At 36.2% G+C, this 15,836-nt stretch overlaps 1 protein-coding gene across 1 annotated transcript in view; it reads left to right on the top strand.

Moving 5' to 3' along the window:
- The window catches only part of LOC150084929 (uncharacterized), a 79,285-nt gene extending 64,489 nt beyond the window's left edge, over positions 1-14,796 (top strand). The window contains exons 6-7 of the mRNA XM_090376394.1: positions 7,925-7,968; positions 14,113-14,796. Coding sequence (XP_090232520.1) covers positions 7,925-7,968; positions 14,113-14,211 — 143 coding nt within the window. The 3' untranslated portion in view covers positions 14,212-14,796. The remainder of the gene's footprint in view (positions 1-7,924; positions 7,969-14,112) is intronic.
- The last annotated feature ends 1,040 nt before the right edge of the window (positions 14,797-15,836 follow it).

Here is a 15,836-nt window from a genome sequence, read left to right as displayed (position 1 = left end):
GATATTTTGCTCTATAGTTACTATATAACTTTCCTTAAAATTATTATATATATATTTTTTAAATTATCATATTACAGTAGACCGTCGAAAATCCAAACAAGCCAGCATTTATTTATTTTTTATGCTGGTGCCATAAAATCACAATAAATCCTGGTTATTGTGGTCACATTTACAAATTGAATTTTGATTCTATTAGACGGCAGTTCTAATAGGCAAAAATTGGAAGAATATTATCCAGGGGCTATAAAAATGAAGATATAAAGCCCAAATTTACACCTCTTTTTCCCCCTTAGCTAATTAACAAAATTAAATGATACATGAAAATTGAAAGAATAGTATCCACAGGTTAGCAAAATAAAAAAAAAAAATATGCTTACATATTTAGCTTAATTAATATACGTACAGTATTAAGTAAACATAACACTTTGTAATCTGATATTTCCGTTCACTGACATTTTTTTTTATTTTTGGGTTATAAAATCTAAAATAGTAAAAAAAAAGTTAAGCATCAATCAATAAAAAAAGAACATGGCACACAGAAATTGCAGCTAGCACGATATGTACAAGTGAGATAATGAGTAAAAAGATTCTGAACAGAGTTTTATTTTACCATACTGTAGTTTTCTTTGTATTTTAAAAGGAAGCAGAAATTTTTAAACATTGTATCAAATTTAGATTTTAAACAGACTTTCAAAGGGAGAAAGCGGGACTTTGTTAGCAAAATTTTACAAGGTTGGAAAGTGAACTGTAACAGACATTAAAAACAACAAGGAAAAAATTGTAAAGTTTGCGTGGAAGTTTGATTCAGATAGTGCAAGGGGGAAAAAAAGAAAAACTATGAGAACAGCTAATGACCCATTCCTCAAAAATGCCGTTTATTTGTTGTTCACACAGAGACAAAATTTTGGAGAACCCATATCTGGACTGCTGTGTGAAAAGGCACTGGATTTTAACAAAAAAAAAAATAAATAAAAAAAAAAAATAGGCGTCCCTCAGATTTTAAATCCAGTGTTTTTTTTTTTTTTTTATCTTAAAAGTTAGTAAGTAAACTTTTTTTTTTTTTTGTTTCCAACATAGTATTTTTGATAAGTTCGGAAGTCCAAACTACTCCTGATCCCGATTAGTTTGGATTATAAACGTTCTACTGTATATAGGTTCTTATATGTACTGGATGTTTAAAAATTGACAGAAACAAATGTAGGAGCTATGGCTAAAAATAAGGGGGGGAAAAAAGTTTGTGCCTTTATTTCTAAGGTATTAAACCTGGTAATTGTGCAGTCAGATATGAAGTTTTCTGAGCAGTGCAGACAGGCTGCCAGAGTCATGGGGTCTTGTCAATGATACACAGGAATTTTGTGAGCAGGGATAAGGGGATATGAGTACTGCACTACCTGTGTGCAGTACTCACTACCTTGAGTACTGCACATAGGTCTGGAAGCCTCATTTTAGGAAGGATGTAGAGTTGCTAGATTGCGTACAGAGAAGGGCAACAAGACTGGTGAGGGGAACAAAGGGTGCTCTTACAAAGAAAGGCTGAAGTTCTGCAAATTGTGGTGTCTGCAGACTATGCACCTGCGAGGTGATCTGATTGAGATGTATAAGGCCTTGAATGGATTGAGTAGGTTCAATGCTGATGGGATGCTTCCTCTTGCTCAGATTACAAGCCTGGGGTGACATAGATTCAAACTGACGAAAGACAGTTGTTGAATAGATTGCAGAAATTTTCCTTTAATCAGCGGATAGTTTGATTACTGGAACAAACTTCCATCTGTCGATGTGCAAGTTGATAGCTTAAATAAATTCAAGGCAGAACTAGACAAACATTTGGAACGAATAGATGGGTGAAATGGAAAGTTTTTTTTTTTTTTTTTTGGCTGATGCTTATAAACTTGCATCATATGCCTATGCTAATTAATCATTTTCTAAATGTTTAATGTTTAATACCTCAGAAATGGGAACAGGCATTCCGTGTGTTATAAAACACTCAGTCTAAAACACTGATGGATCCAATATCTTTATATTTTAGAAGATTTGGGAAAAGTCCGGTTGGCCCACAGTCCCTAACGACTTTCACTCCCTCTCTTACAGCAGCGAGAGGATCAGAGTGGAAGCAGAGGATGCTAAGAATCTCTGGGTATGACCAGGCTGCCATGCATGGAAATTGAACTTGGCCTGTTACAACATAATTGCTCAAACGGTGAAGATATGATATTAGAACTGGAAAAAGAATTAGAAAATGTGAATTCGAATATGATCGGCTTGGCTGAAACAAGAAGAAATGAATCATTTATAAGTTTATCAAGTGGAAATCTGCTGTACACCAATGGAAACGGTGAAAAGAGCAAAGGTGGAGTTGTTCAGGTCCATAAAGATATAAAACACAACATTTTGGAATTCAAAAGTATATCACCAAGGTTTTCAAGACTACTCAGGATTTCTGGAAGATAAAAACTAAAGGTTAAAATGATATATGCACCAACATAGATCCATGATGATGAAGAGGTTGAAGAAATGTACACCGAAATTGAGAGACTTCTAGATGAGCAGAAAACTCACTACACCATTATTATGGAGGACTTCAAAGAGACAAAACAGCGCAGAAATGGAAACTATAGGAAATTTTGGAATTGGTGAAAGAAATGAAAGACTTGTAGAATTTTTTTTTATGTAAACCCCAAACACGAGAGGTATTAGAACCTATAGTACTTAGTACCGTGCTTGGGTGGAGGTTGAGAAGACGAAAGAACATATTTGTTGACATTGGACTTGAACTTCTGTAGACTGTAATTTTCAGGAAATACATATGAAGGAAGGTTGTTCCAGAAAACGGCAGTTGAATGAATAAACGAGGAAGATGAAAAGTTGGTTCTGTGAGTTTCAAGTTGGACAGTAAATGGATGTTGGCTGGTGGCGACACGTGTTCGGACTGTTTTGAAAGAGAGAGCGGGAATTATAGAAGCCAATTCGGAAGAACAGTGCCCATGGAAGTATCTGTAGAAGAGACATGCAGCAGAAACAGTACTTCTATGAGACAGCGAGTGGAGAGACTCTGTTAGAGATAATCATTAATTAACCTAACTGCCCTCTTCTGAATGGAATCAAGAACAAGAAGCCTGAGAGAGGTTTTGGGGGCACCACCCCAGATGTGGGAACAATATTCCATGGCATGGCGGATTTGCGATTTATACAGAGTGAGCAGCTGTTTGGAAGAAAAGTAATGCCGAGAGCGAACGAGAAAACCAAGTTTTTTAGATGCAGAGGAAGCAATATTTGTAATGTGCTTGTGCCAAGAGAGATTTGAAGTCAGGGTAATCCCCAAAAGAGATATATAATTTTGCCTAGAAATCGAAGTGTCACTAAAGATAAGCATTGGGGCAGAAGAATCCTTTTTGCGAGAGATAAGACAAGACTGAGTTTTAGAAGGGTTTAAATCAACTAAGTTGTCTTTGTCCCACTGGAGAATTACTTGAAGATCGGCGTTTAAGGAATTGGTAGCAGATTTTCGAGAAAGTGGAATGCAATGTGCTATCATCAGCAAAACTATGGATAGGATTTCCAGTCAATGGAAGAAGGTCATTAATATACAAGAGGAAAAGAGTGGGGGAAAGAACTGAACCTTGGGGACACTGGCATTAGTAGAGAAGTTAGAAGACAGAGAGCCAGCTACCATCACCCTCAGTGAGCAATCAGGGAGAAAACTGGATAACCAATTACTAAAATTGGCAAACCATAAGATGGAAGTTTGTTTAGAAGACATTTATGCCAAACACGATCGAAAGCCTTTGAGATATCAAGAGCAACTACTTGTGTTTCACTGAACCTTTCCATTGAATTAGTCCATAAATGGGTAACATAAGCCAGAATATCACCAGTGGATCGACACTGACGGAATCCATACTGGCGATTGTTGATTAAGATGGAAGGTTTCTAGGTGGTTTAAGAGTTTTGGGTTAATTGATTTCTCCGTTACTTTAGAAAGAGTAGAAGTAATTGCAATGGGACGATAATTGGATGGGAAGGATTTGTCACCCTTTTTAGGAACTGGCTGGATATGAGCAAATTTCCAAGCAGAAGGAAAAACACCTTTGGAATAAGAAAGTGAAAAAAGGCGGCAAAGAATAGGAGTAAGTTCAGGAGAACAGGTTTTGAGAACAAGTGGAGAAATACCATCGGGACCTGGAGCTTTCTTAGCATCAAGATTCGTCAAAATCCTACTGACATCCTTTTGACGGAAGACCACAGGAGGCATTGAATGGAGCATGTTGGGAATGGTGGGAGGTGTTTTACCAAGATCATTAATAAATGAGTTGGAAGAAAAATGGGATGCTAGCACGTCAGCTTTATCCTTGGCTGAAGTGACAACAGAACCATCTGTTTTGGACAGAGGTGGGAGCAGAGATGGGCAAAAGTTGAGGCCAATAGCTTTGACAAAGAGACCAGAATACTTGGCTGCCATTAGGGCAAGAAGCAAGTTTTCTACTCTTAGCCTGTTCAAACTCTAGTTTGGACTGATTAATAACTGCTTTACAATTGTTGCGAGCTTTAGTGTAGGCAGAAAATGAAAATGGACAATTAGAAACAAGCCAATTACGATATGCAACATTCTTCTCTTGAACAGCCTTAGCACATTTATTGGAAAACCAAGGTTTAGATAAAGGACGAGATTTTAAAGTGGAGTGTGGGATAAAGGATTCCATTCCTGCAAGAATAATTTCACTGACACGATCCGAGCAAACGTTGACATCAGAAGTTTTGACACAGTAATCTGACCAAGGAAAGGAAGAATTTGCAGAATCTCGAGGAATGTCAGTGATGAACACTTTTTTTTCAAGAAAAGGGTGAACAGAAAGTGGACTTGGAAGGCCTAAATGGATTAACAACTAATGAAATCAAAATCACAGAATGGTAAGATGCACACGATATAGATGTAAGAAAAGAAAGGAAAAAAAACTGACTCGAATAAATAATACCAAGGTTTTTGAGATAACAGAAGAAGAGAAAAAAGCAGTATGTACTGGAACTTAAGAACAAGTTTGAGCTTCTGAAGACCTTTCAGAACCAAGATATCAATAAGGAATACAACGATTTTCTGAAAGTGATAACGCCCGGGAAACCTATAGGTAAAAAGAAAAACCAAAGTCAAGAAACACTTGTCGTGATGAACTGAAGATGACAAATGAAGAGCAAGATAAACACTGACAAGGACAAAATTGAGTATACTGTGAGTTATGCAAAGCCATTAGAATGAGGCTCAGAGAGGACATAACACAAGAAAAGTAGAAAGCAGTCATGAGCATTAATACAGAAAGACAAATTATACTGAAAAGGAAGCATATGTGATGGTCTACTTATAAATAGTAGAGAAGGCATCATCCAAATAGCAGAAGACTACTATAGAGAATTATTCAAGGAGCGAGGAAATGAAGCAAGCAGTTGGGAAGATGGATCACAAATTAGCAACACACGACATACCCATTCCCAATGAGGTAGAATGTGCATTGAAGAAAATGAAGAATCTGAAAGCCCCCGGTGAAGATGAAGTTACTGTAGAGTTGTTAAAATTGGGAGGAAGAGACATGAATCAGAAACCGGCAAGACTCTTCACAAAATATATTAGGAAAGGCATGACACCTAAGGAGTTGAATAATGCAATCATAATTTTGCTGCATAAGAAATGAGATTGATCTGAAATTGGAAATTATAGACCAGTTAGCTTGTTGTCTCACATTTACAGGTTGTTCACAAGGGTCATTACTAACAGATTAGAAAGAATACTTGACAAGAATCAACCAAAAGAGCAAGCTGGCTTTAGGACAGGATTCTCAACTATGGATCACCTTCACATAATATTGCAGGTAATGGAGAAAACAAATGAACATAAAACACCATTATGCCTGGCATTTGACTCCATACAACATAAAGCAATGCTTCGGGCACTGGAAAGACAAGGCATAGATACACCCCATACATTATGATTTTGAAGAAAATATATGAGAATGCTACCACCTTTATTAGACTACACAAAGACAGTATCAAATTTAAAATTGAGAAATTAGTTTGACAAGGAGACACAATATCTCCGAAGTTGTTTACTGCTGCCCTTGAAGAAGCTTTCAGAAAATTGGACTGGTTGCAGAAAGGAGTCAATGTGAATGGAGAGTACCTAAAGCATTTACGATTTGCAGATGACACTGTGATCATAAGCCACAATCCCAAAGAATTAGACGAAAATCTTAATCGATTATGCATAGTTAGTAAGGATTACAGACTAAAGAGGAATATGGCTAAAAAAATGTAATGACAAACAAGTATACCACAGAAAGGGATATAATCATTGAAGAAGCAGTAATTGAAAAGGTGAATTCATATACTTATCTGGGACAAGTCATTAGCTGCAATAGTGATAAATGGCTGGAAGTCAACAGAAGAATAAATTTCGGATGGATGGCATTCGGGAAATATAGTTGCTGAGGAGCAATATCCCAATTTGTCTGAAATGTAAAATGAACTAATGTATGCTCCCCACCATGACTTATGGAAGTGAAACTTGGGCACTCACCAAAAGAATAGAAGAGAAGCTGAAAACTACACAGCAAAGAATAGAACGAATTATATTAGGAATGAGAGTGTTAGATAAGAAGAGAAACACACGGATTAGGCAGCAAACAAATAAAGCACATTCTTATCAAAATTAAAAAATTGAAATGGATTTGTGCAGGACACGTAGCTCAAAGACATGATGACAGATGGACTGAGAAAATAACAGAATGGTATCCAAGAGGAGATTAAAGAAAACCTTGAAGACAACAACGGAGATGGACAGATGAAATTCAAGAGTTCGTGGGTAGTAAATGGATGACCATTACACAAAACAGAAGTAGCTGGAAAGTTTCTGGAGTGGCCTTCATCCTGCGGTGTATTGAAAATGGCTGCTGACCTCAGAAACATAAAAATAAATTGATATAAAACTGAAAGTCTAAAGCATCTGTTCCAAGTGATTCCCACTTTGTTCAGTACAGCTGTTGTCATGATTTTTAATGTTTCAGTAGTTAATAATTTTTAATGGTTTTGGTAACTTCCAAAATGCAATTTCTGGGTTCATCTTGTATTATAATAATCATCGATAAACCATGGCTTTCTTATGATCTCACACAAAATAATCTAAAGATGTGAGGTCAGGTTGTGATTGTGGCCATTACAGAGTTGTTCCAGCCAGTCCATCAGTTATTGCACTCTGTATTTGAAAAGTCTGCATAATTAAAGAAAAACATTACTGTCATGTATAAACCACTTTCTCTGCCAGTTTTAAGGGATGTGTCTTCCAGTAGCAGAAAATATAGGTAAGATTGTCCTCAAGAACACTACTTCAAACACTAAAGGAAATGGCATATTGACAATGAGTACTGACATGCATATGTGGCATTTCTTCAGCTCAGGTATGAGTGCTTCAAGAGCTGATAATTCCATTTCTTGTTAAACATAATTCATATGTTGAAACTGCTAGTATCTTTGCACCACATTGCTTATTCATAACTAAGTAATTGGTATTGTGATTCGTGTAGTAGAATAACACTGTTCGTGTTGTTCGTGTGATTCGTGTAGTAGAATAACACTGTTCGTGTTGACATTGATGCATGTGTTTTGTACCAGAAAACATAAATATATAAAACAGCCTTTATTTAAAGGCTGTTTTACACATTTTACAAAGTATTTTGCCATTCAAATAGTTTTGTAATTTATGAATAATGTTTATTAGCGTACCTATTTTTAGCTGAAGAAGTGTGTGTGTGTGTGTGTGTGTGTGTGTGTGTGTGTGTGTGTGTGTGTGTGTGTGTGTGTGTGTGTGTGTGTGTGTGTGTGTGTGGAATGGAAATGCTTATAAAAATATCACAATTGTAATTTTCCTTATCTGATGCTCTTTCAGTTATGAAACCTGAAGCAAAAGAAAATGTTGTAAAGTCATTAATGGTAAGTCTAATTAGTTCAGTGCTTATGAAATATTTAACTTCCCATAACTTATTTAATTAAATGCAATTTGCAAGTTCAAGAATATAAAGCTGCAGTTCATTAGTGTAATGAGCCTTATGTAATGTTTTTCACAACTCCCTCCTCAATGGGCTAATTTCTAGGCTGCAATCAGATAGGTGTGATATTTATGTGAAATTATTAATCCATGGTGATGGATGCCCTGGAATGTGACAGAGATACTACTGCCTGGCCAGTCATTCATATCCTATTTATCGGCACCTCCATAGCCAGGTGGGCAGGAGCAGCAGTGCATAGCACACACTTCTTGATTAGACCGGGGTTCGGGCCCGTGACCACCAAATACGGAGGATACAGAAAGGTCAGGGAATGACCACTGCATATCCCCGGAGCAATATGGCCTTAGTTGCTAATGCTCCTAAAAACCAAATAACTAACAAACAACTTATTATACCAGTGCTAAACCTTTTTTACTGCTGGATTGCAATACTTATTAAATGTAATTCTTTTAATGAAAAACTTTAAAATACACCTGTTATTTCCAAAGAAACAGAACTTTTTATTAATTCTGCTGACAAAATAAAACATTATAAACATAAGATATAAATGTGAAACATGGTCATTTCCAATTTCAATTTTATAAACCATTAAATCTAAGAATTTATAGACTTCTTTAGGTTCAGTGGTGCTTTTGGAGACACTTGCTCTTGGCTTTAAAAAAAAGAAAAATTATATCTATGATAAAATATAAAATTATTCCTTTGTTGGGGATTACCCAAGTATAATGTTTCAGGAGAACATTATATTCTATTTCCCAAATATAATGTTTATCGAGAACTTTTTCTTCATTAGGTAGGAAAAAAGATGTTGCATAGAATTTATGCACAAGAAATATTGATGTGTGTGCTGAAAACATAATTATGTTTTGAATCTGTGAATTGTGTACATCAGATTTTGGCATATGGTTATCGTTTGAAAATTCAGTGCTGACAGTTGCATCAATCAAAATTATTTTGTTGATGTTTTGCTTCACGTAGCAGGGAAACAACAATTAACTTATATTAATTTAATTGCACTCTTATTTTTTATGGAAATCTATTGACGTTTCAGTGTGTACGATGCATATGGTTTAGTATTAGTATTAGCAATGGCCACATGGTGCAAGGAAGCCTATGGCTTATGCTGCACCAGCCAAAAAATATATATATAATAATAAATAAATAATTAATAAGGGAAAAGGAAATAAACAACCCATGCATTTCCCGACTCCCGTAGATAATTATCCGGCTGACCTTTGAATTTCCCCCAAACTCCTCCCCCATCTCTTCCATCATGCAGTATGATTGATGTCTTTTCAGGTTATGATGAACACCATAGTGATATCCAGACTTCCTTACATTTCGAGAATACAGCTCTAAAACAGTGTTTGCAGGCTGGCTGCTAGTTAGTACACCAGAGCTAACTTATTGGTAACTCTCTAGGAGGCTTCTGTATCAGCTAGTGTATAACCTTGCTGCCTCTACTCTGCCAGATAGTGACTGGAGGAAGTCCGAGTAGTGTGTATCCAGGGAGCATTGTCGAGGCCACATTATGTCAAGGATCTGGGTATATTCTTACCATGTGTATGCCACATCCAAAAATTTCATTACTTCATACAGAATAATCCCCCCCTTCACTTTTTCCTACTATTGAATACACAAATTGTCAAACTAATAGAGCAAACTTATCTGCAAAAAGATCTAAACCTCCCACTTCCTAGTTCATTTAACAAATATACTTGGTCTCAGTTCTAATCTCAATGATGTCCATTCCCCCATGTACTTTTTCTGACAGAATCCCAGTTATCGGTTGATTCAAACACTGCTCATCTCAGTTGCCCAAATTATTCACTGTATAATTCCTTTCGCCTCAAAGGTGGTACTTGTGCATATGTCTGTTACAGTATTCCCTGTCAGAGACTTGGTAATTGGAATCTCCTCTTTTTTTTATCTTCTCTGGCTTAAAATCTCTCTACCTCATTCTGTCAAATATCTGTTGTCTCTACTGTTCTCCCAACTCCACTAATCACTTGGAACTCTCTGACTTCATCTCTTTGCAACTTGACTTTCTCCAGTCCAACTTTCCTGACAATGAGGTAATTTTCCTTGGCGATTTTAATGTTCACAACTCCAGTTGGCTTCTGTTTTCTAGTCACACAGACCCAGCTGGTTTAGATGCTGAGGCTTTTTCGATTACTAATAACCTCGCACAGATTATTCATTTACCTACCAGAATATCAGACAATCCTAACCGTACAACCAACACGATTGATCTTTTTCTCACAAACAATCCTTCTAAATACACAGTCGAAGTGTGTGGTCCTTTAGGCCCGCGGTCACCAACCTTTCGGACCTCACAGACCACTAAACTCAAAATTTTGAATCCCGCAGACCACTACCATGATTTTTTCCATAAAAGTAACATTCTAAATATGAAATGGTACTTACATTTGTTTTTGCACTCCATGTTATTTGCAAAATTTTGGATATCATTAATGTTAATATAATTAATAATATAATGGCCTTATAATGATAAAAAAAAAGTATAATAAATAAACTCAGATATATTCATTATGAAAAATGCAAAAAAAAATTTCAAATTTTATTTTATTAAAAAAAATTAACAATTAATATTAACAATTATCAAATATCGAGTGCACCTCGACATAGAAGTGTATAAAGGATTAATTATAGCAAAATAATCAGTGTGACATTTGTTGCTGCTTGTTTGAAATAAGCTGTTGGATTCTTGGTTCCAGTGGCGTTACTGCAACATGGAGAGTCGTTTGTATTTCTAGCCGATAGCGGTACTTGTTTTTAATTGCCATAACTGATGAAAATGTCTTTTCACACATATATGTAGTTGCGAATGGAATTAAAATTTTGATGGCCTTTTCACTCAGCACTCGGTACTCACTCTTTATGGAAATCAAAAATGAGATCTTGTTAGGGACAAGTGGAATTTACCTTTGAGACTGTTGTCGGATAATAGATCGATTAGGCTTTCTTTTTCTTTCATGTTCAAATTACTATCCTCTATTTTCTCCAAAAATGGATCTGTTTTCCATGTATTTTCGTGTCTGGGGTCTTCCTTTGGGTAATAACGACCAAAAAAGTCAGTGAGCGACTGTAAGTGCAATCGAACAAGAGTTATTACCTGTTGGTTGACATCCTCCTGTTTCATATAATCATCAAAATTTGGGAACATTTGCAGATCTTCTTCAGCCAACCGCATTTGCCACAGCAATATCTTCCTTTGAAATGCATCCATTTTGCCTCACAGTGTAAACATGTCCGTAAGCTGTCCTTGCAAGGGCGTGTTCAGCTCGTTTAACAGAGAAAAAATATCTGCGAGGTATGCAAGCTTGGCTAGCCAATCACTGTCGGGCAAGAGATCATGGAACCTAGAGTTATTTTGTTGCTGGAAGAATAACTTGACTTCTTGGCACAGATCGAACAATCAGGTTAGTACTTTACCCCTCGACAGCCATCTCACCTCAGCGTGAAGAAGAACATGAGTATGCTGAGAGCCCATTTCTTCACAAAGTGCCTCAAATATTAGCATTAGTAGAGGCATTTGATGCAAGAAAGCAAACTTATGCAGCATCAGCCAAAAAAAAAACCACTTCCACTTCACCCTTCTCTTCGTTCAAAATACCTGTCCCGCTGAGCCTTAAACTTATTTAGGCTATCAACTAACACGACAAGGGATGGAAGTCTGTTCCACCAACCAACCACTCGCTGGCTAAAGGCAAATTTCCACACGTCTATCCTACATCTGTCTTTCCTCAGTTTGAATTTATGCCCTCTCAGGTGATTATTCTGAGCGAGAGGAAGAATCCCATCAGCATTGAGCATGCTCAAACCATTCAATGCTTTATACACCTCTATCAGATCACCTCGCTGGTGCCTAGTCTCCACACACTGTAACTTGCAAAACTTAAGCCTTTCTTCGTAAGAGCACCCCTTTGTTCCATTCACTAATCTTGTTGCCCTTCTCTGTACTCGTTCCAGCAGCTCTACATCATTCTTGAAATGAGGCCTCCAGACCTGTATACAGTACTCTAGGTGTGGCCTGACCATTGCCTTATACAAGGGAATAATCACCTCCTTATCCCTGCTAGAAAAATTCCTATATATCATTGACAATACACCATGAGCTACTCTTGCAGCCCGTCTGCACTGCTCAGAGAACTTCATATCTGCCTGCACAACCACCCCCAGGTCCCTTTCATTCTCTACCACTGTCAGTGTAGTACCACAGAGTTGATACGTTGCTCTGGGGTTGCTGTTTCCCGTGTAGTACTTTACATTTGTCAATGTTAAACTTCATTTGCCACCTCTCAGCCCATCTGCTCAACCTTTCCAGATCCTGTTGCAGCAGCATAGTGTCAGTAGTGTCCTTGACAACCTTGCCTACCTTTGTATCGTCTGCAAACTTCGACATTAAACTTGATATACCATCATCAATATCATTTATGAATACAGAAAACAATAATGGACCCAACACTGAGCCCTGAGGGACTCCACTAATAACATTAGTCCACGATGAGCAGTGTCCATTGATTACCACTCTGTCTTCTCCCCCTCAGCCACCCCTTTATCCACAGCAGCAATTTGCCTCCAATGTCACACTGCTCCAATTTGTGCAGCAGTTTTCCATGTGCAACATTATCAAAAGCCTTTCTAAGATCCAAGTATATAATATCAAAGTTATTCTCTGCATCATAGTATCCAATCAAATTGGTCAGGCAAGACTTCCCCTTAACAAAACCATGCTGTGTCCGAGCTGTAACTGAAGTCTTGTCTAAATGATCCTGCAGTGCTTCTTTAACTAGTGCCTCCATTAATTTTCCTGGAACAGAAGTTAAACTCACAGGTCTATAATTGCTTGTGTCAGCCTTCGATCCCCCTTTGTGAATTGGGGATACATTTGCATATCTCCAGTCTGTGGAGACCTCCCCTGAGTCCAAGGATTATCTTATAACTATGGCTAAGTGTTTGCTTACTTCCTTTGCCACCTCCTTTAATATAACTGAATAGATCCCATCCACCCCAGGTGCCTTTCTTATGTTTAACTTCAACAATTTCTCCTCCACTTTGCTTTCAGTTATTACAAAATCATTAAGCACCCTGCTACAATTTGATAACCTTTCGGCATTTTCAATCCTTAATAACTCATGTGTGAATGTAGATGCAAAATACTTATTCAGTTTGTTTGCTATCTGAGCAGGATCATCAACAATCGAGCCATCGATATCAAGTGGACCAATCTGATTCATCCCCTTCCTTTTAGAGTTTATATAAGTAAAGAAGTCCTTGCTGTTTTTCTGAGCATCCTTTGCCAAAGATTTCTTGTAATCTGCCTTCGCCTGCCTAACCTCCTTTGTGACTTGATTACAGACTAGCTTATATCTGCCATAGGCTTCTGTGTTGCCTGATAATGTATATGCATCCCATGCATTTTTCTTCTGCCACGAGTCGCATTAGTTCATTTGACAACCATTTAGGCCTAAACCTTGAACAATATTTCTTAATAGGTATGAAATGTTTAGTAGTTTCCACGATTAATTCCTTGAATGCTTCCCACTTAGAATCTGCTGATCATCAGCAAATTCTTCTGTACAATGAGATCATCAGTTGATCCCACTGTACAGAATTTAAAAACTGTCTCATAACCCGTAACAGAGATAATGATATCAATGAATTTGGTAGTGCATATTTCCTACTGTTTAGCAACCATCAGATTGTTAAACATTAGGGAATATACAATTTATATTACTATGTTTTAATATTTAATTTATTGAACACTGTGCAATATACACTGACAGATTCATTGATATTGCTTTCTCTGTTTCAGTTTATGAATGTTAAATGTGAAACCATGTAGCAACAATTGATGGTTATGTAAAACAAGTGGTGACCAGAGAAAAGCAGAGTATCCCCTTTTCTGAATTAACCATTACATCCTGGGGTGGTATTTTTCAATACACATTGGAGGATAGTATATATGTTTATATACAAAAATAGGTAATCTGAGATGAGTAGAATTATCTAATTCTAATGTATTTAATATTTTTATTTACAGGACCTTGCTGAAATGCGCAAAGAACAGTTTGCTCGTCTTCTGGAAGAACATGCACAACTTGTGAGAGAAATAAATAAAGCAGAAACAGATCTTATCTAACAAATTTTTGTCACAAACCACAGCCATTATATAAGTGACATGGGAAAGCATTTTGATGCTGTTTTTGTTAGAATTAAGGACATCAAAGTATGGGGTATTTGGTGAGAACTTGTTTGCAGCCACTTATTGCCAGGCAATAAAATTTTAACATGCTGGATACTGTTCTTTGTTCTTGTGAGTGGCTATATGTCTTTATGCCTTTGGCGTAAATAATCAGTGTCACTATCTGATCATGAGTCTGTTTGTTTCCTATATTCATTTACAGTTAAAATTCCAGTAATGGTACTGCAAATGAGGTCTTACAGGCCCTCATTCCCACTGAGCTTTTACACCAAGCACCACTTAGGTGCAAATTATAATTTCTGAGCTTAATCTGTGCCTATTAGTGGTCCTGCCACATTACATTCTCCAGCTGTTAGTTAACTTTGCTGGTAGGAATATCCATAATATCCTAGTCTTTTAAATCATCAGTTTCATTTATTGTTTAAAACCACGGGAGCAAATCAACAGGAGAATGTCATAAGTTTTGGCATTGTAACAGGAGGGCTTCCAGTTATACTCTGTTTGTGCTTTTTTGAGAATTGTTCCCGGTTTTTTTTTAACCTAATTTTTGATAACCTTTTGTGTTGTTTATTTTTGTTTGTCATTGAAAAATTTCACATTTAATTGTATTATTATGAATATTTAGATGCATAATTTATTTTTCTCCACTTAAGAATGTTTGTTATATAAAATGTACATATATTCATAATCCATTTTTGGTGATTATTTATTTATTATTTTTTTTTTAATTTCCACTGTTTCAATAGTTAACAATAACATATCTAAATCTCCATTCTTAAGATTTTTTGAATAAAATTTTAGATTGAAATCATTAAACAGTTTTCCCTAGTTTTAATTGGATATAGAAATTTAGTAAACCATCAATTAAATCATACATATCATAGAATTATGTATTTTGTTATAGGTTTGTATAGAATTTACTCAATGGCTTAGTTGTATAAACAGTTGGTCACATCTTAAAATTATATGATTTTTCTGTGAAAAACATTTATAGATAATACAAAAAAAGTAATGAAATACCTTTTTATATTATTTTTTTTTTTCACTGGATATGGCTGAAATGTTAAAAGGCATATTTTTATGCTTATGTAGAGAGAGAGAAATAGTGTGCCAAAACTAAGTGGAACTTGCTCATCTAGCTTTTAAGTAAAAACGTATGGTAAATTGTGATGGGTGCTGCTACAGATTTTGCAATGGTTTTCTATTTCAGAATTGATTAATCAGTTAATTAGATACACACAAAATACTGTATTTAAAGGTGGAATTGGTATAAAATATTTAGTTTGGATGGGCAGGGTGAATTCAGTGTGAGATTATGTATGCAGTTCTAAGTGAGAAAAATCTACCGTAATTATAAATAGTGGTAAATCTCTAAATAAAACACTTTCCTTCATATACATACATTTATATGTGTGTACACTGGAAAAAATTTACCCCCTCCCTTTTCCAGTAGAGCAGGTTCTCTTTTGTTCCATAATAAATGCATTATGATGAAAATTTGAATACTTATAGATTAAAAATGAAAAGGAAGTTGTGTTTATGATATTTGAAGTTTTCTAAAT

The sequence above is a fragment of the Mastigoproctus giganteus genome, chromosome 6 (genome assembly GCF_048544385.1).
Source record: "Mastigoproctus giganteus isolate SK-2022 chromosome 6, ASM4854438v1, whole genome shotgun sequence".
Taxonomy (NCBI): Eukaryota; Metazoa; Arthropoda; class Arachnida; order Uropygi; family Thelyphonidae; genus Mastigoproctus; species Mastigoproctus giganteus.
This window is presented reverse-complemented; position numbering and strand designations above follow the sequence as displayed.